At 35.9% G+C, this 25515-nt stretch overlaps 1 protein-coding gene across 1 annotated transcript in view; it reads left to right on the top strand.

Moving 5' to 3' along the window:
- The first annotated feature begins 3983 nt into the window (after positions 1–3983).
- LOC119773570 (transmembrane protein 132C-like) overlaps positions 3984–25515 on the top strand; it is a 163361-nt gene continuing 141829 nt past the window's right edge. Inside the window, exon 1 of the mRNA XM_038270575.1 lies at positions 3984–4120. Within this exon, the coding sequence (XP_038126503.1) occupies positions 4056–4120 (65 nt within the window). The 5' untranslated portion in view covers positions 3984–4055. The remainder of the gene's footprint in view (positions 4121–25515) is intronic.

Raw genomic sequence — 25515 nt, 5'->3', positions numbered from 1 at the left:
CGACAATAACCGCTGCCATGTGTGCGCAATTACGCATACAGACCATTTGCACCTTCTTTTGAAACGTGTTAAATATAGAGTCAGATACCGTTAGCAAAATTGCTTTCAGGTTTGATAAATCACTTTGCGAGTGCTAAATTAATATATTTACATGTTCTCCTCCCACAAGACGCACCTTTGCGTGTAAACGCCCCATATTGCATATTCATTGCAGGAAAAGTACTAAATGGATAAGAGGCGCTATTTAGCACGTTTTAAAGACCAAATCCTTTTAGCGCGCTGTTGATAGATCAGTTTGTACATTTTTTAGCGTGCGCAGTGAAATAGCTCACGTTTTTATACACGCAAACGTTTGATAGATCCGGCCCATAGAGACAGATATGCATGTAGACTTGTGCACAAGCTTTTATGTCCTTCAGTTATTGTGCAGAATTTCTGTAGCTTAATTTATTATTTTAATTTATGCTCTCATTATATTTTTTTCTTTGTTTTGTTTCATTATCCTTCTTGTAGTAGGTATTATGTAGTTTTATTTTATTTTTTTTCTCCCTCCCCAGTCATTTTCCTTTTTCTCTATCTTATTCATCTCTCTATTCTTGAAGTCATGTCTGGTGGCCATGCTCAATTAAGTAAAATAAAAATAAATGAATACATAAACAAATAAATAAAAATTTCAGCAGGATAAGTATTTTCAAATACCAATTTGGGAGGCAAAATATTTCAATGTGAAAGCTTGCAGTGAATCTTCATTGAATGCTTATGTTGCTAGACAATTCATGTAAAAAAAAAAACAAAAAAAAAAAAACATAAACACTATACTGATGTACTTCACAAATAAAAAGTTTTGCTGAAATGAAGACTATCTTAATTCAAAAAGGCTGCACATTTCCGCCACCAGAAGATTAAATTGTTACAACAGCAGCTTACTGCTGTTGAGTAGTTGGAACTTTGTAACTTAAAGAGTTTTCTTCCAGCCAACTAGAGAAAAAACTTTACAAAATTATTACCAATCAAAACCTGAAGAAGGAATTGAAGAAAAGGTGAGATATGCTAAGAAAAGAAAGTTGCCATGTAGAAGAAAAAAAAAAAAAATACGCAGAAAAAATTAGAAAATAAAGAAGGTAGAAAGAAGAAAATACTAATTAGAATCATTTGGACATACAGGACATAATTAAGAACCATTTCTTGATTGCAAAAGCAGAGTATAGGGAATTATACCTAGGAAGGATGAAACAGTAGCAAATGTTATATTGCAATGTCTAAAATATGAACATAAACTAAATAAATACATAGACATTTAATATAAAAGACACGTTGCAAAGAACTGGAGCAAACATACAAATTATTAATTCATATACAAACACAAAAACTGATAAGAAATCTGATTTTGTGTTTAGCTACACATATACATACATTTGATATGCAAAATCAAGATGATCATGTTAAATTGTTGACATTATTCAAACGTGTATACGAGGTTATTTTTACAACCAAATTATGACACAAAAAGATATTTTAATTGATTTAAATCGCCTTATTTTTTACATTTTGTTTTATTCTTTTTTAAGTTGTTCATAAATTATAAATTATTCCATAAAAGTTCAAGTTTGAAGGCGTTTAATTTCCCATCTAGGAAACTTTTTCAATACCTGGATGGGAAGCGAAACGTCCTCAAACTTGGAAAACAAAGTGCAGTGGATTTTTTTTTTTACTTTTTGAATGACTATGACCTGGATCTTTACCAGCAAACTGGAAATTACATACACAAATACTATATATTATAATACTAATGTTAAATAATACTAAATATTATGTACATATGAATTTAAGCAAATGTATAATTTAGTTATGCAATTTAAAATAATTTTTTTAGAAATAAAAGATTACCTTGCCATCTAGTAGTTCATGTCATCATGCAGCAGGTCTGCTATGAAAAAGATTTTTTTTTCTTCCTCCTATTTTCTTCCTGTAATTATATCATTCGTAATGCTTTGTACCTAGGGAAAATAGACAAAGGTACAAAAAAGATAGCAGGATAAAGAATATTAAAGGGTGAGAAGGCAAAATGAAAGAGAATTCAAGAGATAGAGATATACATCTCAGTACAATCCCAAAGAGGTTTGTGGAAATTCTCCAACATTCAGCTGTTTAATTATAGAAAGGTTCTTAAAAGGAGCATTTGCTGTTTCATACTGCACCACCAGGAAGAAAAAGACACTATCACTTCTTTTTTGCATATATTTTACAACCAAATTATGACACAAAAAAAAATACTTTAGTAAATTTAAATCGCCTTTGGAAATTCAGGGGATTTACGCATCTTCTGTGGAAAAACAATGACATATGTAATTCATGTAAAACCCTGTTTAAGATTCAGATCTCATTTGGAAGAAGGACCGCAGCAGAAAATGTGCACCTGGAGGAAAGATGTACGGATTGACAAATTAACCCATCAACAGATTAATGCTGATGTATTGTGTTGTCCATCCCAATTGTGTCATTTGGGTCTCTTTAATTTTTTTTTTATTACAACTACCATTATTTTACAGACTGAAATATAGGGTTATTATTTCTGTAAAAACTAAACACTTAGGAACTTTTACAAATGCATTTTCTGAATGTTGGGATCAGAGGAGTCAGATTTTACGCAAATTTATCATTTTACACAATATATATTTTAAAAAGAACTGTCTCCACTGTAGTGAGCATAAAATAACTGGAAAAAATGTTCTTTAAATTTTGGTTTGGATAATAAAAAATTAGTTGTTCAAGCTTCTAAGAAAAGAAAGCGGCCAGAGAGGGGATAGAAACATTTGAGGTAAAAACAACTTGCATTGTAACTGCAATTGTTTTGTATTTGAGCTTATGCGAAAAGTATGGAGTGTGTTTCTTTGTATTTGGTTGGAAACATGTTAATAAACTTAGGCTCTTGGTAAGGTAATGACTAAGATAAATCAAAATGGAACAATTTAGAAAGAATAACCAAATAGAGGTGAATCAGTAAATTGAGATACGAACAAGATACTGAGACAGAGGATGGAGGAGGGACAAATGCCGTGATTAAGGGAGGCATATAGATAAAGAAGAAAAACACTGAGGGATAAAAAGAACCTTAGAGAGGTGAATGTGAAGAAAAAGAAGAGGAAATGATGAAAGGGGAGCCTTAGTAAGGAAAATAAAGTAGTAGTATTAACAGGGGAATCATGTAAAAAGGACAACTGGAATAGGAAAAGGGAAAAGAGAGTTGAGTAGTAGCGGTTTGAGGATAAAAATCATCCAGGTTACTTTGGTGGGTTTTAAAGGAAAAGATGAAATAAGGAGGAATGGAAAGAAGAAAGAGAAGGAAATTATGTAGTGACTGACAAAAAGAAATAAGGTTGTCAAAAAGGCTAATGGAATGAGGGAATAATTACAGATGAAGACAGGATACATAATACAAAAAAGTAAAAGCAGATTGATGAAACCTTTTTAAAAAGCCCTGATTATATTAGGAGGAACTACGCTATACTAATACTAACTGAAAACAGCGAACTATATATATATTGTTAACTCTAATATTAAGGAATAAACTACTGTCTAATACAGCATACCCTGTTTCATTTTGTTAGCAGGCATTATTCTGAAAAAAAAAAAAAAAAATACTTTCATAAAAGCATCTGCTGTCACTCCATTGTCTTCTTTCTGTCACACCTTTTCCCACCAAAGAACATCGTGGGAGGCATATCCGTGTTGTGAGAATCAATTTTAAAAGACATTTTATACCAAGAAGGTCTGGCACGTATCAGAGATCAAAGAAAATCAAAGTGAAAATCAGGGCAGGGAAACTCCAAGCAAAGCAGATAGAATTTTTAACCAATCCCACTGTCATAGTAATAACGCCGCTCCTTTGTTTTTTAATGTGCTTATGTGAAGTTTGGATTAACCTTACTCTTTGTTTCCTCCCCCACTTTGTGTCTTTTCCTTTTCTTTCTCTCTGTAGGGTGTGGTTCCAGTCAGGCATAAACTTCCTCGCTGTGAAACCCAGCAACCTCGTTGCGTGGGAGATCAAACAGGAAATGGCACCGGGAAGCAGTTCGTTGGCAGTGATTTGTCAGAGAAAGGCCTCCTCCACAGCTGAGAGGTAGAACTGAGTCATTTTTTTTTTAACACCCCCCTGTCAACCAGCTGCTGCTTTGCCCGTCGCTTAAAAAGCATTTATGGGTGCAGAAAATGCCTCAATGCACTCTTTGATTAATCTACTTACAGTAGATAGCACGAGAGTCATAGCAGTCTGTATTTAAACAAAACAAAACACAGGTATTTAATGGGGATGGACTATTTCAAATAAACACTGACCAATAATAAATACACACAGATAATGATATGCAGGAAATGCACAGAGATTTCGTTCTGAAGTCGAACAGTACCCTGAAAGTCAGCTGTAATAGGGAGCCTGGTTTTGAAACTAATACAAGCATTTATCAACATTTATACAGTATATGCATTCCATTCAGTAGCACTAAAAATACAATTTTGATGTTGCAACAATTATATTTTGTTGAGAATATGGTTTTAATTAGGACACTAATGTTTTTCTGAAATTCTTCAACTTTTAACTGAAAATTAAACAGATCAGAGGCTATATGATTGTTAAGGAAGACATTTGTAAGCCATTTCTGAAGTCATAATTTACAATAATTCAGTATTTTTAATTATACTCTAAATGTTTCCTGAGTGCCTAATTGTTCATATACTTCAGCTTTGTCTATCAGCTCTGCTTTTCAATGTGCTTTAATTTACATATTTTTTTTACACATTTAACACTGTAGCATATCTGTGTTTGTGCTGAGTTATTCAAGGCAGCCACATCCATCTTCATGCGCATTAAGATTCACTCTCCTTTGTATGCTGAATGCTTGAACTAAAGATATGGGAAAAACAAAACAAAAACTAAAAATCTCCAAGCTGTCTAAAAGTTTATATAAAAATGGATTATAATGATATATTTTTAGGATTTTAAGTAGTGATGTGTATTACTTCAAATGTTTTTTTTTAGGTTTGACTTTTTTCTATTTTCCAGCCATACCGTTCATAGCAAATATCAAGGCCAGCTAAAAAAAAAACAAAAAAACAAACAAAAACAAAGTACATTTGAAGAAACCATAAAGACAGAATTTACTTATCCATATTATTAAAAAAGCTTTTATAAATACGAGGCATTGTGGATATTATCTCAAAAAGGTACTGCTGCTTAGCCAGGTTTTTGTTGTTTAGATTTACCATTGTCTGGTAACCAATGAAACTCACCATATAACCTGGAATCTTCAAGATTTATTTTCTGATTAAAGGAAAAGTCCGGTCAGCAAGGAATAATCAATGGATCATTATATATAACTAAAATGAATATGTTTGCAGTAATTTAATTAATTTAGCGTTAAAAAACTCGATCACTGAGTTGGGACCATCCATTTTTGCCCAAATATAGTAACACGGTGTGGTAAGCCTAGCGCCATTCTCCCCGCTTTACAAACAAATCAATGGGAACTACAAGACACATCTGCCATCAATAACAATTATTTAAGATTTTGAGAGCACTTCACCACTGAAATTCGCAAGAGCTATACTTAAACTGACAATGCCCACGTGCATGGTAGTTGGATGTTGTAATACATCGCGTAAAAATGAAAAAAAAAACACTTTTCCGATTTATGATCCTCCACGGACGGGTTCGTTGTTGTATTGTCAACTTGAACAGGGAGGATTTGCCATTGAACTTCTGGCCTGAGAAAAAACACATTATATGAAGTGAATATTTCCAAGAAGAATGTTTTTGATTTGATTTGGATAATAGCGCATTGTGACAAACTTTCAGAAGTTTGAAGCTGAATTTGGCTGGACTTTTCCTTAAAATTACCAAACTTGCATGTTATGTTCAAATAAAAAATTGGTTGGTCTGGGATAATTTGAAACACTAAACAAGATCATTTGTGCTAAACTTTGTTATCTAAGTTACAGGATTTTTTTTTACATTGTTATTCTAGTACACATTTGCATGTTTGTGCAAATTCACAATGTTTGGACTCGGGTCCAAGTTCAAGGAGTTAAATTCAGGAAAAAGAAAGTGAAAGAGATGAAGCTGAATTAAGGGCAGCTCCAGTTCAGCAGTAGAAGAGCTGTAGGGTAGAAGCTGTTGCTGAGCCTGGTGGTCTTGCTCTGAATTCCCTGGTAAGAAGCTGAAACAATCTGTGTGCAGGATGGGTGGGGGCCTTTATAATGTGGAGGACACTTCCCCTGCATCTCAAAGTGAAGATGTTGAGGTGGAGGGAAGGCTGCTCCCTACAAGCCTCTGTGTAGCCTTAACCACCCTCTCCAGAGAAGCAGATGTAAGAAGATTCTTGTCCCTTTTGAAATCCACCAACATATCCTTCGTCTTCTTCGCATTGAGGCAGAGGTTATTGTCTCTGCATCAGCTGTTTAACCTCTTCTCTGTATTTGGATTCATCATTGCTTGTGATGCGTCCCACTACTGCTTTGTCATCTGCAAACTTCACTCTACATTACACTACCGATGCAGAGGACGGTCTGAGCACAGTAACTGGGATAACTGTTGAGTATAAATGGAACGCAACTGAAATGGACCATGCCAGACACAACAAACCACGCTAAATCTAGCACTAGTTCAACAGTAGGGCTAAACACGGTTCAGTTGTGGCTTTAAATTTGAGCGGAGGATCCAGGCACAGAAGTTCCTTAATGTAATGGGCGCTGCCATTTTTGATTGAGTAATTCCTGCCTTGAGAGCTGTAGTATCGTGAACTGCCAATAGGAGGGGAGGAACAGTGCTAGCGTGATGTGTAAATGGTTGTAAGAGCCAAGATTGGCACGGTTCACTGATCCAAGCTCGGTCCGAACTCGGCACGGATCGGTTTCAGAGGGCTAGTGTAAATGGGACATATGCTGTGGTATCCTACAATCATACGTCATCAAAATAAACAGGATGGGGCACAGCATGCACCCCTGGGGCAAGCCAGTGTGGGTGATGAGGGAGGAGACAGTGTTGTAAATCCTGACCATCCTTGGTCAGGAAGCCCAGGAACCAGTTCCCCCGTGTGGGACTCAGCCCAAGAGAGGAGAGCTTCTGCCCCATGTCTGAGGGAGGATTGAGTTGAAGACTGAGGAGAAATCAAGGAAGAAAAAAACTGATGTAGGAGTGTCTGCTCTCCTGTAGGATGGGGGCTGTGTTGACCAAAAATTGGATACTGATATTGATGTGGGTCTACACTTATGTTGTTGGAGTTCTTGATCTGGGTCATGACTATCCTCTCAAAGCTGTTCATAACTACCAAATTAATGTTATACATTTACAGTAGCAGCCATTCAAAATGGCCCTTCCCAGTAAGACGCCAGCCGAATGTCAGCCCACTTCCATCCAACTCCCAGCGAAATCCTCTCCAACTTCCAGCCACTGGAATGACCCCCTCTTGCATATTTTCTTTACTTGGACTCCACCCTTTCTCTGAATTACAAGAGATGACACTTCTCTTTAGATCTTCATGTCCACAAATCATGACAGAAAGAAGATTTTAGTTCAAATATTTGAACTGAACTGTAGGGGACAAGCCAAGGACTAGCCAAGGGCCTATGAAGGAAATATTTTTGAATGGACTCTACTGTAGATAGATGCTTCTCATTTCCTTTTTCTACTCTTCTATTTCCACATATCTTATCTAATCTAATTGCTTTAAAACTGTAAGAATGATGACTTTCTTTTACATGAAGCGATTAGAACAACACTCCTGTTCAATTGGCATCACTCAGTTAAACATTAGCCATGTCTATCCTTTAAGCGATCTAAAGAGGTATTTAAAAAACAGCAGAAAGACTTTAAACAGGTTCAAAAACCAATCAGGTAAGAATATTATAACACTGATAAGGGAAGTAAATGACTGATTATTATTATAAGATTATTATCTTTTCATATGGCAGATTAAACACATAAGTGAACATCATGTGTTTAATCTGATGTGTTAGAAGCAAGAAAATTAAGCAAATATAACTATTTCAGCGACATTTAAAATGGTCTAGCTTTATTAAAGGAAAGTAGTTTACTATTTGTGGATAACTTAGCATGTGAAAAACTTCTTGCATCTGGAATGAATATCTTGTAGGTGGAAAGTGAAAGGATAATCTGTATTTTTTATCCCTTAGACAAGCTGTTGTAGAGCGAATTGCTAAAGAATTTAGGGCTGAAAGCCTTATTTGTATTTTATTTATTTGAATAGGGACAATGCACATTAATGAACATCAGTATAAAAACAAATGTAAATATGCTGGATTATAGCTACAAAGCTAGTTTTCATCCGTAAGCGAATCTGCTAAGGCTAGCAGGGTTTCTACACAGACCTCTGTCAACCACTAAAATAAATTAAAATACTCTTGTCAAAATCGGACCCAAGGTGCATGGCATTCCAAGGAAAATATGGCATTGGGATGCACAGTGTGATAAAGTCAATCTGGGAAAAGCAGAATGATATTTTAGGGATTTCTTTTTTTAAGCTTCAGCCCTGCTATTCATGTGAATGGTATTGTGATATCTACCACTTAATCTACCCCAGTTCCAGACAAAGCTGTAATCCCTGATGGATACAGCCCCTTTTAGAAACATGATGCTCCCTGCCTCAAGATAAAGATAGGTCAATAATAATTGCAGTGGTACAACAATAAGTGTGAGGTTTTGATTCACCTGAACTCAGATTTGATTTGAGTGACAGATAACTTTGTAGGCCTACTGCTTACCTCTTTTGAGATACAATAGAGGACCTTTAGAAGTTCTAAAAAAGTAAAAAAACAAACCACTGGACTTTGTCTCCAAGTTTGAAGACGTTTCTCTTCCCACCCAGGAAGTGTTTTCAATTCGAGATGTCAGAAATAGCATTAAGTTCGAGGCTTTATACAGTGAACCAAAAACAAAGCCTTGTTTTGGCTAAGAAAACATGCACATTGAACAGGTCCGCCTCTTTTGAATGGAAGTCGTTTGGGTTCTTTGTTAGCCTGCAATACCTGATACCTGTCTATGTCTTTGAAAGGGGGGTCGTTAGAGGGAATTTTGGACATGGCTGAACACGCGAGATGTTCAAGTATTTAGAAGTATTTTACAGCCCATGTCTTGATATGTACATAAATATAATATATTGGTAGTAATATAATGGTCTGAAAAAATTAGACGTAATTATTTATTTAAATTGAACACACAGGTTTGTATGTATAACATATTTCATTTAAAACTAATTAAAGATAGGCCTTGAGGTGAACATGGGGTTAAAACGGACTATACTTAAATATCTTCTGTTAATACCATCAACAAAAATGGTGTCTGACACTATCACATTTGGATTTATAAAACTCTGTAAAGCATTTAAATCCAATAAGGTGTAAATTCCCATCTTCAAAGAAACACAATGAAGTTCCTGTTATACAGGTTTTGGATTCTGTAAACATAACTTTGTTTTTAGTGTAAAATTGTTCCCCACACACCAAAGTGTACGTATATTATTTTGCACCACTTTTAAACAAATGACATCAAGAAAGAAAGACTGTTGTAAAAAAAGGTACAACAGTAACATTATAAACTCTAGACCTTTTTTAACCATAGAAACGACTCAAACAAAATGTGCAGGCAATTGTCAACGCACATCAGGCAGAATCACAGCCTTTTATCTGTGATTGTGTGGGAGGCTTGGTTAATTAGAGAGCTGATCTGTATTAATGTCTAATTAGATATTTCTAGTTAAGATACTCAATTGTGTGTGCATTTAAAAATAATGAAAGGGCAGGGGGGATTATTATGCTGACTGTTAACATTGTGGGCCAATGTGCTTTGACTCTTTTTACTACAGGATTTAACATGATCAGATATTACGTGAACATTTCTGTTTGTAAAACACAAAATGCTTGGTGAATGGTGCAAGATAACAAAATATTTGCTTAGTGTGAAGTTGTAATGATTGTATGTATATCGCTTTCATAAAGACCTTTTGCATATATGTTATATTGAAATTAAACTGTTTATGAGAACAGACAGTAACATAGAGGACAGTTAGTCCTGATATTTGTACGGCTGATACGTGTCAGGCAAGGCAAGTCAAGGCAAAGCAAGTTTATTTGTATAGCACAGTTCAGTACCTGGACAATTCAAAGTGTTTTTCATAAATTAGATTATAAAATAGAAGAAACATAACAAGAGGAATAAAGGCAAATAAAGATAAAAAACACGAGTAAAATTAATAAAACAGTGGGACCACCACCATAAACGAATACGTCCTCAGTTAGCTGTTTACCTTCAACAGACACATTTAAGTTTAAAGTATTGTCGTGATTTTAAAGCAAGTTTCTTAAGTAATAATTTTGTTTTTTGAGGGTCCCATTTTGAACCTGGTTAAAATAAATCGGCGGAGAAGGCTAAAAATTAGAGTGATTTTAAGAAAGTCTTTTTATTTCCAAGACTTGCACTCCTCCATACCAGTGGGAAGATGCAAGAAGATGTTTTTTACAATTATAACTAAAGCTCGGAAGTGTGTGTGCTGATGCACACACGTAACAATTTGGCGTACATGAAGACCAACGTTAAACCAAGGCAGTGTCTGAATGATTCCTTCCATAATCCTGAGCTGCTGGTTACAGTACAGGAGATGAAGAGATTCCCACTGCAGGCTACACCTGTACAGCTGGACCTGACCCATGATACAGTCACACAACTGCCATCCTATCGCCACATAGTCCACCCAATCACCCCAATACAACTTTGAAATCAAATCCTTTATTCATAGCACTTTTCTTCCTATCATTCCTGTAGACATACTCCAAAAGAAAGAGTAGGGCGCATACATGCCAGAGGTGTCCAGGAACACTCAGACTGCAGGTAGTTTCTGACATGACTAAGAGACTTCAGCCAGCGAGACTGTCTAAGCTCATCACAAGCATAGGTCAAATTAAATTTAAGTAGTGAGAGGTTGGACCTGGCTCATTTTCCTGAGTCTGTAATAACCTGCTGCTACAGGGTATTGTAGTATTGGTTATGGCCCTGCTATTTTCACTAAGTTTTATGTGGGGTAGAGGGCAGCTCATGCAGGTGGAAACGATGTGATTCTTTTATGACTTCATTTAAGTCTATACAGAAATGCTGTTTTCATCCACAACCCAAAATGCAAACCGTTAGATTTCCCACTCGCCATCCACTATAAAGCTGATAGCTGCAAGACATTTCCGGAAGCTCTTGTCCACAGAGATGGGATTAAGTTTGTGACGAGTCTTTTGTTATTAAATTTTAAATAAAAATAGATTTTCTTTTTTAAAGCTTATTCCACTTTACACTACGTTTCATCATTCATGTTTATATCATTAACAAAATTCTTGGATAAATGAAAAACAATATTTCAAACAAGGTTTTAATAACTCTGAACAGAATTAGGCTTATAATTGATGTTCGGTCACATTGCCATATTTTAAAAAACTATTCTTGACTGAGTCAAATTAATATGGAATTCACATCCACAAGGGCCATGTAAAATTTTATTTATTTATTATTAGGGCTGCAATTAAAGATTATTTGTAGATCGACTATTCTTTCAAGTATTTTTTTTATGAATCTATTAATAATCGGATAGCCAAGGTTTTTACTAAATGAAACCAAGTGAAACTAAAACTTTTCCACTTGAGGAATTCTGGATAGAGCATGTTCACGCAAAAAGTTTTTTTTAAATCTTAAATTTATATATTCTTTTACAATTGTGGTATAGTTACTGCTCTAATTGGGTCGCTCTGTCAGCTAAAGGCATGTTTTAGAGTCTCTATACTCCAGTTAACAATTAAGGTATTACTAAATTAGTTGACAATTATTTCAATTATCGATTAATCACGATTAACCCGATTAATTGTTTCATTCTTTTTTAAGTCCTAACAAATTCCCTAATTTACTCACCATATCCAGTAAACCCTAACACTGGGTTAAGACTCATTAAAGATTTATAAAAGAGTTTCTATACTTGCAATTTAGTGCTGTTTTATTTCTATCATAATTATACTATAGTGCTACATTGTTATTGACACCCTTCATAATTATGCCTTTTTTTCTATACACTGTATGCATTTGCTGATAGATATTCTGATATATATATCTATCTATATATATATCTATATATACACTATATTGCCAAAAGTATTTGCTCACCCATCCAAATTATTGGAATCAGGTGTTCCAATCACTTCCATGGCCACAGGTGTATAAATTCAAGCACCTAGGCATGCAGACTGTTTTTACAAACATTTGTGAAAGAATGGGTCGCTCTCAGGAGCTCAGTGAATTCCAGCGTGGAACTGTGATAGGATGCCACCTGTGCAACAAATCCAGTCGTGAAATTTCCTCGCTCCTAAATATTCCACAGTCAACTGTCAGCTGTATTATAAGAAAATGGAAGTGTTTGGGAACGACAGCAACTCAGCCACGAAGTGGTAGGCCACGTAAACTGACGGAGCGGGGTCAGCGGATGCTGACGCGCATAGTGCGAAGAGGTCGCCAACTTTCTGCAGAGTCAATCACTACAGACCTCCAAACTTCATGTGGCCTTCAGATTAGCTCAAGAACAGTGCGCAGAGAGCTTCATGGAATGGGTTTCCATGGTCGAGCAGCTGCATCCAAGCCATACATCACCAAGTGCAATGCAAAGCGTCGGATGCGGTGGTGTAAAGCACGCCGCCACTGGACTCTAGAGCAGTGGAGACGCGTTCTCTGGAGTGACGAATCGCGCTTCTCCATCTGGCAATCTGATGGACGGGTCTGGGTTTGGCGGTTGCCAGGAGAACGGTACTTGTCTGACTGCATTGTGCCAAGTGTAAAGTTTGGTGGAGGGGGGATTATGGTGTGGGGTTGTTTTTCAGGAGCTGGGCTTGGCCCCTTAGTTCCAGTGAAAGGAACTCTGAATGCTTCAGCATACCAAGACATTTTGGACAATTCCATGCTCCCAACTTTGTGGGAACAGTTTGGAGCTGGCCCCTTCCTCTTCCAACATGACTGTGCACCAGTGCACAAAGCAAGGTCCATAAAGACATGGATGACAGAGTCTGGTGTGGATGAACTTGACTGGCCTGCACAGAGTCCTGACCTCAACCCGATAGAACACCTTTGGGATGAATTAGAGCGGAGACTGAGAGCCAGGCCTTCTCGTCCAACATCAGTGTGCGACCTCACAAATGCGCTTCTGGAAGAATGGTCAAAAATTCCCATAAACACACTCCTAAACCTTGTGGACAGCCTTCCCAGAAGAGTTGAAGCTGTTCTAGCTGCAAAGGGTGGACCGACGTCATATTGAACCCTATGGATTAGGAACGGGATGTCACTTAAGCTCATATGTGGGTCAAGGCAGGTGAGCAAATACTTTTGGCAATATAGTGTATATATATCTATATCTATATATATATATATATATCTATATCTATATATCTATCTATATATCTATCTATATATATATATATATATATATATATATATATATATATATATATATATATATATATATATATATATATATATATATATATATATATATATATATATATATATTTACAATGAATCTGCTATAAGCTCAGCAGTTTGCAGAGGTTTGTTTCATCAACCTCCTTTTTTTCCTTTTCAGTCATTTATTATTATTATTATAGAGTGTGGCATTTTCAGATTTATTGATGTCACTGGTTATACTTTTTGTCTCTGGAGTAATATCTAATTTGTAAATTATGTCATGTTTTTTTCGCTGTTGTGTTTTGTTAATACTGGCAATGCTTAGGGTGACCTTAATATGAAACTGTGGGCTAGATAGGGAAAATGTGTCGTGGTTTATGATTATGCTCAGAATGGGAGCAAAGCTCTATTTCATGATAATGATAGGATCTATAGATTAACACTGTTAATGGTCTCTGTTAGAACTGGGGTAATGCACTGTCCACACTCCATGGATAGATTTACTATTTATCAGTCTGTGTGCCTCTCTATTTGTGTGTGAGAGAGAGTGTTTGGGGCTTTAAGTTTTTCATCATCAAGAGCTATTTGCTTCCAGTGGCAGCCTCGGGGAAAAAGTTCTATTTAATGATTATACAGTATTTCCTGCCGCAGCTGAACTACCTTTGAACATATTATAAAACTCGCACTCAGAATTAAGTAAACAACTAATTTCAGGACACAGTTCCCAGACTATGCATTTTCTGACATTATTTGTAAATTAAAACATGTTTGTTTTGTAGACAGACTCATAAGACATGCAGTAATTTCCAGGAAATCTGTAAAAGCACTATTGCATGCGTAATAAGATGATGAAAGCTGGAAATAGTTGCATTGAACTTTCTTTACCAACAGTGTTAAACTTTCATCCCTGACAAGAGTTAGTTTTAGTTTAAGTCAACATTAACCAAATCCACACGCATTTTCCTGTGAATTTAAAAACATTTAAACATTTAAAACATCATATATGCTGGAGATTAAGATACCTCTCTTAAGAAACGACACGGATGCTTAAAATTACACAAGCATGCCTTAACTTTATATGCAAGAAATCACAGCAATAGCACAAAAAGCTAAGAAAAATTCTTATGTAAGTCTCCATTAACCAGTATCTGGCAAATCAACATGCATTTCCCTGTGAAAACTTTAAAATGATCATATAAGGCAACAACAGATAGAAAAATAAAGACAGTTGCAATATTTAAGGTGCAATCTTTAAGAAAATACTAGCTTTTGAATTATGGTTTTTGCCACCAACTGGAGCAGTATTATAATATATCCTTTGTGAATTCATGACTTAGTAGCAGATTGTTTTCAAAAAGAGATGGAAAAATATCAGTTTGTCAAACACATTTTAAGAAGTGGCCAGTTTGGTTAATTTAAGTTAAAAGACTGTATGTTCATACGTGTTCTCACATAGTTCTTTTTTGATAAAGCCTTGAATATGTTTAGCAAAAATCTTTTTACTTTGAAAATATCACAGTATTAGTATATTGAGACTTTCCTTCTGTATCACCTACTGTTACCTCCTTAAATCTGAGCTAACTTGTTTTTTGTATTTTCAAATTTATAATATGAAGTTGCACTTGTACTCAGTTTTTCTCTTACTGTGAAAAATTAGGCTACAGTCTGCACTTTAAAATTAGTTGCTCAGCATTAAAAGATTTTTTCTGGATTTATTTAAATTAGAAATCTCCATGGATTTAATTTTCAAACACAATTTTGGCTTTGAAAATGACATTTTATTAACCTCTACAGCAGCCACAGAAAACATATAACCCATTAGATGTATCACGGCAAGAAGCCAGTAGAGAAAGAGCCAGTAGAGAAAGAGTTTCTGTGATAAAACGCGAGGGGTGCTGGTGCCTACAGTATCTCCAGCAGTCATTGGGCGAGAGGCGGGGTACACTCTGGACAGGTTGCCAGTCCATCGCAGGGCAACACAGAGACAAACAACCATCCACACACACTCAGAACTAAGGAGAATTTAGAGAAGCTTATTAACCTAACAGTCATATTTTTGGACTGTGGGAGGAAGCCGGAGTACCCCGAGAGAACCCACGCTTGCTCAGGGAGAACATGCAAACTCCATGCAGAAAGACCCTGGGCCAGGAATCGAACCCGCAACCTTCTTGCTGCAAGGCAGCAGCGCTACCCACTTCGCCACTGGGCAGCAACTTAGGAAAGTATTTAAATCAATAATACAATATGCTGCTTAAAATAGGCACATGCATTCTTAGTTTAACTTTGTATAAAGTGTCACCAACCAATTAGAGGTGGAACAGTACAAAAAATTCACAGTTCAGTACGTACCTCGGTATGGACCCTACAGTTCGGTACTTTTCCAGTACAGTGCAGAAAAAAAAAATGAACAAAAATCTATCCTCAAATGCAATAGATATCTGAATCATGCTTTACCTACTGTGGAATATGGGTGAATATGAGCGATGTAAATTCCAATTGCTTCGGTAATTTTTTTTGCTCTGCATGTATTCGTATCAAGGGGTTGTAATACATTTGGGAGACGTAATTGGACACTTTTCTTCCATCTCGTGCCAGTGATAGGGATATCTGGGTGGTGTCGTTTGATATGTGCAAACATATTTGAAGTGTTCCGAGTCACGTAATGAACAGGTATCGAACAACGACGACAGACCGTCTTTATTTTGTCAACCACTCGCTCTCCATTGCTATTATAACTCACAGGGAACTCAAAGTTACCCCACACATCTGACTTGAATGATAATGGTGGGTCTTCTAATTCTTCGCCACTCGCCATTGTTAACACTCTCTTGCAACAACATAACCCAACAGCGGTACCTTCAAACAGAATGCAGCTTGTATTTTAAGGTGGCATTATTATCTAGACCAATCCAGCATGTCTACGGACCAATCAGAGGTTGCAGATGGTAGTGGTTAAATGGGTCCTAAAGGAAACTCTTGCCAAATAACAGTTCCGCGTCCAGATCAATATTAAAATTCTGTACCGTGTGTATTCTGCGTGGAAATGCGTGACCCCCGTACCCTGAAGGTTCAGTACGAATACATATACTGTGCCGGCCCTAATAGAAATACATTATTTTGTTATTTTAATGCTCAATATTCTTCACCACAATGCGCATCAAGTTAGTGTGGCCAGAGTGATTATCCTGTGTTAATGTCATTGTCTGAATGACTTACAGATTTTGGCTGAAAAAAATAAAGCTTTAGAACAAGCCCCTGAATCCACTTGCCTCACCATTAATTTTTAATATTACTAAAATTTTAATCTACGCAATAGGTGTACACCAGTCCTGGTTGTAAAACAGATTTTTTTCCACAAAAAGTCCCCTTTTTTAATCTATGTATGAAAAGCCTCTACCTTGTTTAATAGTATAGTCAACAAAGAATTATATCATCTTCTCATGTAGTCATTTAAGGTGATTTTATGAATCTGGGTTAATTTGAATCCCTTAATGTGATTAAGTTCCTGTACGTTAGAGTTTTAGCCAAATCAGCTGGATCAACTGTTTCCGGTAAGGCCCCAAACTTCAGTACTGTATGCAATCAAACGAAGTGGATCCGCCAAGTCTCTCACATTCCCCGAGAGTCTGCTAACATGAGTAAGTACTGTAACTGAATTAAAGAAATCTGCTGAATCTGCTGTGCGGCCCGGGATTCCACTGTCTTTCTGTTAGTCTACTAATTGACCTGGTAGATACAGCACCAAGCAGCATTGGTACGCTCCAGTTTTCATCTCTGACTCAGCAGAAGATTCAAGTTATTAACCGCATTAATTCAGTGATTTGATTTTGTAGATAGTATTATCCTCATTAGCATATTTAAAGGGAGGTTTGCCAATAAAGTTGTACAACTATCCTCATCAGTGCAAAGAACATGCACTGATTCTTGTATGTACAATATGTACATAAGAGTGTACATAGACATGATTCCATGCCATGTTTCATGTTTTGTGAGTCATGTTCTCTATCCAAATTTGTAACTGGAGGGTATGTATATATGTATTTCCCCAGCTAATGTCTAATCCACAAAGTGTAAAAAATATATTCTGTTGTCTGCACAATGAAGTGTCTTTAGGTCTTAGCTTTATTTTGCCTTCTTTAAATAAAGAGCAAGGAGAATACTCTTAATAACAAATATATACCACTTGTATTTTTCTACAAGTTTGTCCTTTGAAACATTCAACTTCTAGTATATTACAGCAGGATCTACCACTGAGTTTACATTTGTCCCTAAAAGCCATGAACGAACACAAACACACATTCTGCCCACTCACACTGTCTGTAGGGGTTCCTCTAACATAAGAGCGGAGAAAATGACCACCCCAGAGGTAATAGTCTGTCTTTATCACCCTTTACTTCTTCCTTTTTCTCTCATCTCTTGATTGCAGAATACAAAATAGAGGGCAAAGTGTGCACATGCACATATATCCTCAAAGAACATGTTTTTTTGCTTGCTTTGTGGTGCATTAGTGTATCGCTTATGGGTTCCCCACCTTTTTTTCCTGTCTTTGCAATTTTTTCCCTGGTGCACAATTTCTCTATCCCCTCTGGCCTAAATGTCCTCATGGATTGCTTAAAGATCAACTTCTGTGGATTTCTGTGACAAATTTTTGTTTCAGTTATTTTCACTTATGTTTAGATTGCAAAAGCTTTGCAGGAAGGTAAAACGTTTGACCTGTTCTTGCAGTTTTTGCCCAAATACAGTAACTACTCTGAGAACAGATTCATGTTATGTTCTTTTTATTTTCTTGATATGTTATGCTTAGTTTCTGTTTTAAGAATAATACATTGTGACATGCAGGTGGTATGACAAAAAAGTTGAAAGAAATGGGAACTGAGAGAAGACAATATTTTTTAACACTAAACAAGGCAAACAAAGTAAAAGATATCAGAGCAAAAAAAACAAAAAACAAAATTTCTTTTTGTTTTACACGCGTAAACAAAATGACAAATAAATCTGTCTAAATCTGCCTAAGTCTAAGCAGAGGGGACAAAAACATGGCAGAGGAAAGATAAAAAGAGATTTAAAGTTGTTAAAAAAGCAGTACACCATCAAAATAACCTCTTCAGAATCTGAACACCCCAGTCAGTGTCAGCTAACACTTCCTATTTTAAAACAGTTTAAAAACGTTTAATTTCACATTGCAATCTGTCTTTTTATTCACTTAATGACACTGCAATGTTAAGGTTAGAATATATTAGGGTGTGATCATAGAGAAGTCTGAACCAGTGTCCTTATGGGACTAGTTGCTGATATCTATATTGGATTGGATTTGGCTAAGAATGGGTTGACACTAGGGCTGCAACAACGAATCGATAAAATCGATAAAAATCGACTTTTAAAAGCGTTGGCAACGAATTTCATCATCGATTAGTTGTGTCGCGCGATTAATGCGTCATCCGCTGCCGCCATTATCACTGCCACTTGACTGAAGGGGAAGAAAAAAAAAAGATACGGCAGAGCGAGTCAGCGCCGCAGGTGCGCAGTGTTTCCAACTCAGCGACTTAGTCGCTATATTTAGCGACTTTTTAGACCCCTCCAGCGACTATTTTTTTTAAAAAAGTGACTAGCGACAAATCTGGCGACTTTTTACGGTGTCATTGGCGGCTTTTGGAGACTCTTACGTGAAAGCATGTATCGTTCCTACTCTTGTCCTCCAGCGGCAGCTGCTGCCGTGGGGCGCCTCCCCTCTCCCAACCCCGTTCTCCCGCAGGAATCTCTCTCAGCGCTGCAATCAGAGCCGCAGGATGTACTTGGAGAAGCATCCCGCTGCAGCCTGTTTCAGCATCCAGACTGCAAATGAAGCGCGCATGTGCCGGGATTGACAGTGCAAATTGATCACAATAATTAAAATAGCCTTTATAAATAAATTATCTTGCAAATTATGAGGGCAAGGCTTTTGAAGTTTAAATCTTCTGGCAAAGATAAAGTAAAGAGGATCCTGCAATTTATGGAAGTAAAGTATAAAATCCAGCAAGATCAGTAATATGTCAATTAATTATATGCCACATTCCCATGTAAATATCTGTCTTTGGAGGATGTGTTTTTTAGCACCCCTAGTTCTCTCATTTTTATTCCAAATACAATTTATTATTTGAATCACAGGGCTATTTTTATCTCTATGGTTCAGTATTTTCTCAAGTAGCAACTTTAACTGCTATACTTTCCTGTCTTAAAAGGCAGAACTCTTCTAGTAAAAAAAAACAAACTCATTTGTTGAAATGGGGGGGCCTATTGTTTGAACCCCTTAGGGGCTTTAGAAAACAAAAATGCCTTTTTTTGCGCTTTATGAAACAAAGTACACTATATTTTGTGGATGTACAGCTACATTTTTCATGTAAGTTTGCGTAGTTTTAACACAAACATTTATTTTTCATATTGCACCAGTACAGTTAATGAGCAACATGTACTTGTGTGCTTGTTTGTTCTGTCTAAAATGTTTATTTTGGAAAAAAATATTAATATTATAAAATATAATATAATATATATATTAAATAAAATAAAAATATTTTTTGTCCGATTCATCGATTAATCGATAAAATAATCGGCCGATTCATCGATTTTTAAAATAATCGTTAGTTGCAGCCCTAGTTGACACCTGTTTCCCCTGTTTCTTCTCCACTTCGTCATCCTTTGCAAAATATGCCATAGTACATTCCAGACTGAATATATATAGGATATGTTTAAGCGTCCAGACAGCCTTTGGATCAACTTTATTCTTCCTCTGTCTGGTAGGCTTATCTTGTTTTTTTATAAATCTGCACATTTTGATCCATCATACATCAGAAATAGACTCCACCTGTATTTCTGATGCACAGCTGAGGGGAGCTGTCTGTCAAACCCCACTGTCACAGATGGGGGATTAACATATTGAATAAAATGGCTTTTATTTATGATGAAAGGGATGGAGAACATCTACACTGATGCCACAGTAAACATTGCTAGCCTTGATAAGTATACTACAGTAATTCACAATAAAACTTAGAAGCAGATGAATAAATTCAAAAATCACTATTGTATGATTTTTACTTCTTTTATTCCTGTAATGTAAAACTTTATAGATTTTTGATTACCTCTCAAAGTCCCTTAGACATGGTGTAACTTCTCCTTTGGTAATAAATAACAATCTGTTCACAGCAGGAAAGTTTTTTTTTATTTTAATGGTAATGTAGTCACCTACGTACTACCATAACACACCCCAAAAATCGACGTATTTTAAAATTTACCACTGCATTACAAAGTTTGTTTTGCCTTTGGGTTACAGTAGTTTTAATTTAAACAACGTACAGAAAGTTCTTTAAATATCTTTTTTGAAATTACAAACTACAATGTAGTTATATATGTTTAAATGAGAGGGACAGATGAAGCTACAGTATGTGCTCATAGCTTCACATGTCTTGCTGTTTTAAAGCTCATTATTTGTGCGTATTTGGGCACAAATAGTTTATATGGAACTACCCTTGTGCTTTTATCAAAGCTTGCACCAAGGGCAATACATGAAGAAATGTACTGTACATAACACATTAATGTTTAGTAAATAAACATCAATTTTAAAACCTTCACTGGATCAAAATGCATACAGCCTAGACTTGCACACTTAAAAAAAAGGTAAAAAAAAAAACTTTACTCATTACCATCATGTTACTGTATTATTAATGCAGTAACAGAACAACTCAAAAAGAATTTGTGCTAATACTTATCACTACTTATCACACCTGAGATGCAGTAGTTTTTATGGCCACTAGATGTTGCATAGTATTCATACATAAATATAATAAAGCTCACTGCATGCACTAATTCAAAGAGCTGTAGATTGAACATAATCTTTGATAAAAAAAAAACCTTAATTGACATGTTTTCATCATTATAAGCTAACAAGATTATTTTCCAACTACAGTTTTCCTTCAATGAAATATTTAAATCATGCAACAGTGTAAGGGAATTGCTGCTGCAGTTTAAATACTAAATTTTTATGCTTTGGATTTTCTAAGTTATTCAACATTAAACACATCAGATGGATGTTCCATAATTGTCAGTTTTACAAAAGAAAATGTACTCTATTTTTAGTTTGCTGGTTTGGTTGGGAGAAAGGCTGTTGTAAGAGCTCCTGTGTTTCTCCACTCTATCATAGCACTTGTATGATGACCTGTTCTTGCTAATTAAAACTTCCAGATATGGTTGAGGCTTAAGTGTACAGCGTTCCCTAGCATCATTCTGTCACTCAGTAAAATGACCCTGACCACCTGAATGCATACAGTCATCAGGCCAGACTAATCTCCATATACGTACTCAGATGCTTCCTGACATACATACTCTATATCTTTAGAAAACAGGGATCAGGTTGTCTGCTATGTAAATCTGCATGAATAAGAAGTCATTTTTCAGGACGTGCTAATCTGGCAATACAAACACACACATTCTATTTTTCTAAATGCTTTTTTTTTTTAGGCCAAGCTTTAAATAACCTTCCATCCTATTGGCTTATTCCCCTCGCTCTACTACTCAGCCCTATTCCCCCTCCTCCCTGTTTCCCCCTTTTTTCGGCTCCACACCCTCAATGCCCCTTACAAACCCCCTCGGGAACCTGCGTAACAGGATGTGTGGCTAATTAAGGCGACCTACGCGGACCCCTCATGTTCAAATTCCTCTCCTAAGAGATGTTCAGTGTCATAGAGCGAACGGGAGTGCCGAAGCTAACACTAACTCTCCGTCCCTTGTGTGGGAGGACTGTGTTTGTGTGTTGATGATGTGGTGCCAAACGCTGGAGGTACCTTAGCCCCTTTCTTTTTTCTTCGTTTGTATTCTTACTCCCTTTCCTTCCATTACTTTTTCCCTCAAGTCCTCTTTCTCCCTGTTGCATCTCATAATTTACCCTCTGCTATTTTTTTACTTAAGACCATCTCTCTCAACTTTTCCTTTCTTTTTTCAGGCCTGTTCGTTCTTCTTGTCCCACTGCTTCACCTCTTCCTCTCCTTAGGTGACAGTAACTCCAGGGTCCTACTGCTACTGTTCCTTTCATCATCTAAATAAAAAAAATAAAAAAGCTTGTGCCCTTGACTTGAGAGCTCTTGAGCATGCAGAAGTAAATGAATGACACAAACAGACTATAAGGAGACCAAGCGCCTCAGTCTCTCAGGAGTAGACTAAAAGGATCTGCTGAAAAAGGAAGAGGAAAGGTAGAAGATGAAAAGTTGTTCTATGTTGCATGAATGTGGGACAGAAGAATGTGCTGCGAAGGGCGGGGTAGAGACGGGGGAGTTAGAAAAGGGTGCCAAAAAAGTTGTGTAAAAAGTTTTATGTTCTTGTTCTTGGCCTGGTCAAATAGTGAAGAGAAAGCAAAATGATGCTTTATTCTAGGGACTATTTTGAACGTTACAGATCTGATTAGATGATGAAGTAAATGATTCAAAAAATAAATACATTTATTTTCTTAACGATTGTCAGTTGGTATCCAGATTAAATTACCTGTTGTGAAAAATGCAACTAACTGTCTTTAGTAAGCTACCCAGGCATATAGCTTTATTTATTGTTTTCAAGATCAATGGTTTTCAAAAATCCTATTGTTCTTTTTTCCTTTTTTTTTACTGTTCCTTGAAGCAGGTGAGTCTCAATGATGTTAATGACATCCAATGGTAAAGTATTGCATTAACAAACGTTTATACACATCACTACAATGTCAAAAAATAGTGGAAGTAGAGAAGGTGTAGGAATTGCAATTGATGGGAGTAAAAAGAATGAAGGGAAAAGAAAGGTGAGCAGCTATATGTATTCCTGGGTTGTCTTTTGTTGACTAAACACAGAAGGAAGAGAGGTATGAGAAAGACTGAAGGTGGGAAATAAGAATTGGCAGGGAAATTAGCTGGTTGATGAGAGGATACTCTGCTCTGAGGCTCTTTTTAACATTTTGCCAATAGTTGGGGAAATGACTCAGAGACGCAGAGGATGAACCGCAAAGGTTAAGAGTTGGTGCATTTGTGCATGCTTTTAGAGCTGTTGGCAGTAGAAATTAGATAGAACCGCCCTCAAGGTTAAATGGGTTCTTCAAACATATTTATATAATGCTTTTAGGGGAAGATGTCAATCAAAATGTCATTACTCTTTTATAGCAACTATCCCATGGGTTTATGTTGATAACATCTAGTGTTTCTAGTGACTCCCTTGTTTATCTAAGGCTTTGATGACCCATTTTTTTGTTTTATTTTTATTTTTTGTTTTAATCTGAGAATGTTCTGCAACTGCTTACTGTTTTTTTTTTTTTTTTTGCTTTTTCCAAAAAAGGTTTTGCACACCTCAGTTTTACTAAAACTGAAGTTTTTTTTTCTTTCTTTAGAAATACCTAATTTTATAATTGGTTTCTTGTAAGGCACTGTCACATTCATCAAAGAGACAATAGATTACATACTAAAAGATTTTGCTCTCGCAAGGACAGACCTTTAATCTTGTCAATTAGTTAAAAACCCTTGAAATTTAGAATCTTAGTAATGAGTGTACTAACTAAGATAACAAGTGCAGCCCTGGCCTTTCTTCAGTGCCTCACCGCTCTAAACAGTTCACTATATCGTAACAAACTTTTTTTTTCTGTTTTCTAAAAACCAATATATTTCAAAGAAAAAGGGAAGGCTTTTCACAAATCCATTTACTCTGCATCCACTACTTTATTTGTGATTTAAAGCCGCAGGATGTGGACTTGAATATACATACGCATATTTTCTTGTTCATATATGTCAAACAGCATGTGATCTGTAGACTGCAGTGAGCTATAGAAACCATTATGTAAAACCATTTCCAAAGCCAGAGGTGTCCCCACCGGCACAGCAGGTGTAATCAAAGAGACAAGGAGGATGCTTGCAATCTCCAGAACTCCTTCTAGAGATCACCTTTGATACTAAGCATAACAGTGACTCAAATTGTTTAGCAAAAAAATATGCAAGGCAGTAAAATCTTTCTTTTGGATTTAACCCCAGAATAGATACAAAACGTTCATTGAATGTATGAAGAAGGATTTTAGCTTATTGACAGAACCAGAAAGCAGGTCAAGATTAAATGTACATGTTTAGAGTCTTAAAGGTATTTTATTTATATTTATATTTGTTTACCCCATGCAGAATAAGCATAAGAGTACAGACCACTTTGGAGCATAGCTGCTAGCTATCCATTATTGAATTAATCTAAAGTTAATTGATCTTATTGAATGAGAAACAATTAATTAACAAAAACCTTTTTTAATAATTAATTTAATTAAAACACATATAGTTATCAGTTTTATTAATTTACCAGTAGGCCTCTGCTTAAGATTGAACAGCACTGCCCTCAACTCGACAGGGAAACTACAAAACAAAAATAAATTCACTTTAAGCAAGCATTATCAGTTAATCAGATAAAACAAAATGTAATCTAATATACTATTAGTCAATTATTAATTGTAATTTGTTTTTTTTAATGTTCCTAATATCTATCGTTGTACATAGCTGATCTTCCCCTTGCTGTTTTCATTTTTTTTTTTTTTTTGCACAACTGCTTTTGCTTCTTCGATGTGAAGGTTTATTTTTTAAATGTTTGAACAAAAATGGGAATGCTGTATAGTTAATTTCATGTACACATCATATAAATTGGTAGAAAATTAGTTAACAGTCCTAAAAAAACAAGAGTGTGTTCTTAAAATAATCTTTGAGCAGTAACATAATACCCAAGTGAAGATTATTGCCACAGCTGTTTAAAAAAGAGAAAAAATTGTATTATTAAACTATTTGTCACACAATTAAGTTTTTATATACTGTACTAGCTAAAAAAAAAAGCAAATTGTGGTCATTATGTGAATGCTGTGTGTAGTCCAAGACAAATGTGTTTGAAAAGAAAAAAAAAAAACAATAAAGATTGCTTTCATTTCAGGTTAGTTTTATTTTCTTGATGTGACAGTGAAAAGCTTCCTCTCAATCCTAAAATAGGTTGTTTCTTTCAGTGAGGGATTAAAATGTGTTTCATAGCTG

Source organism: Cyprinodon tularosa, unplaced genomic scaffold (assembly GCF_016077235.1).
Source record: "Cyprinodon tularosa strain WSP-4 unplaced genomic scaffold, ASM1607723v1 ctg769, whole genome shotgun sequence".
NCBI classification, from domain to species: domain Eukaryota; kingdom Metazoa; phylum Chordata; class Actinopteri; order Cyprinodontiformes; family Cyprinodontidae; genus Cyprinodon; species Cyprinodon tularosa.
Note: the sequence above shows the minus strand (reverse complement) of the source record. Positions and strands in the feature narration are given on the sequence as shown.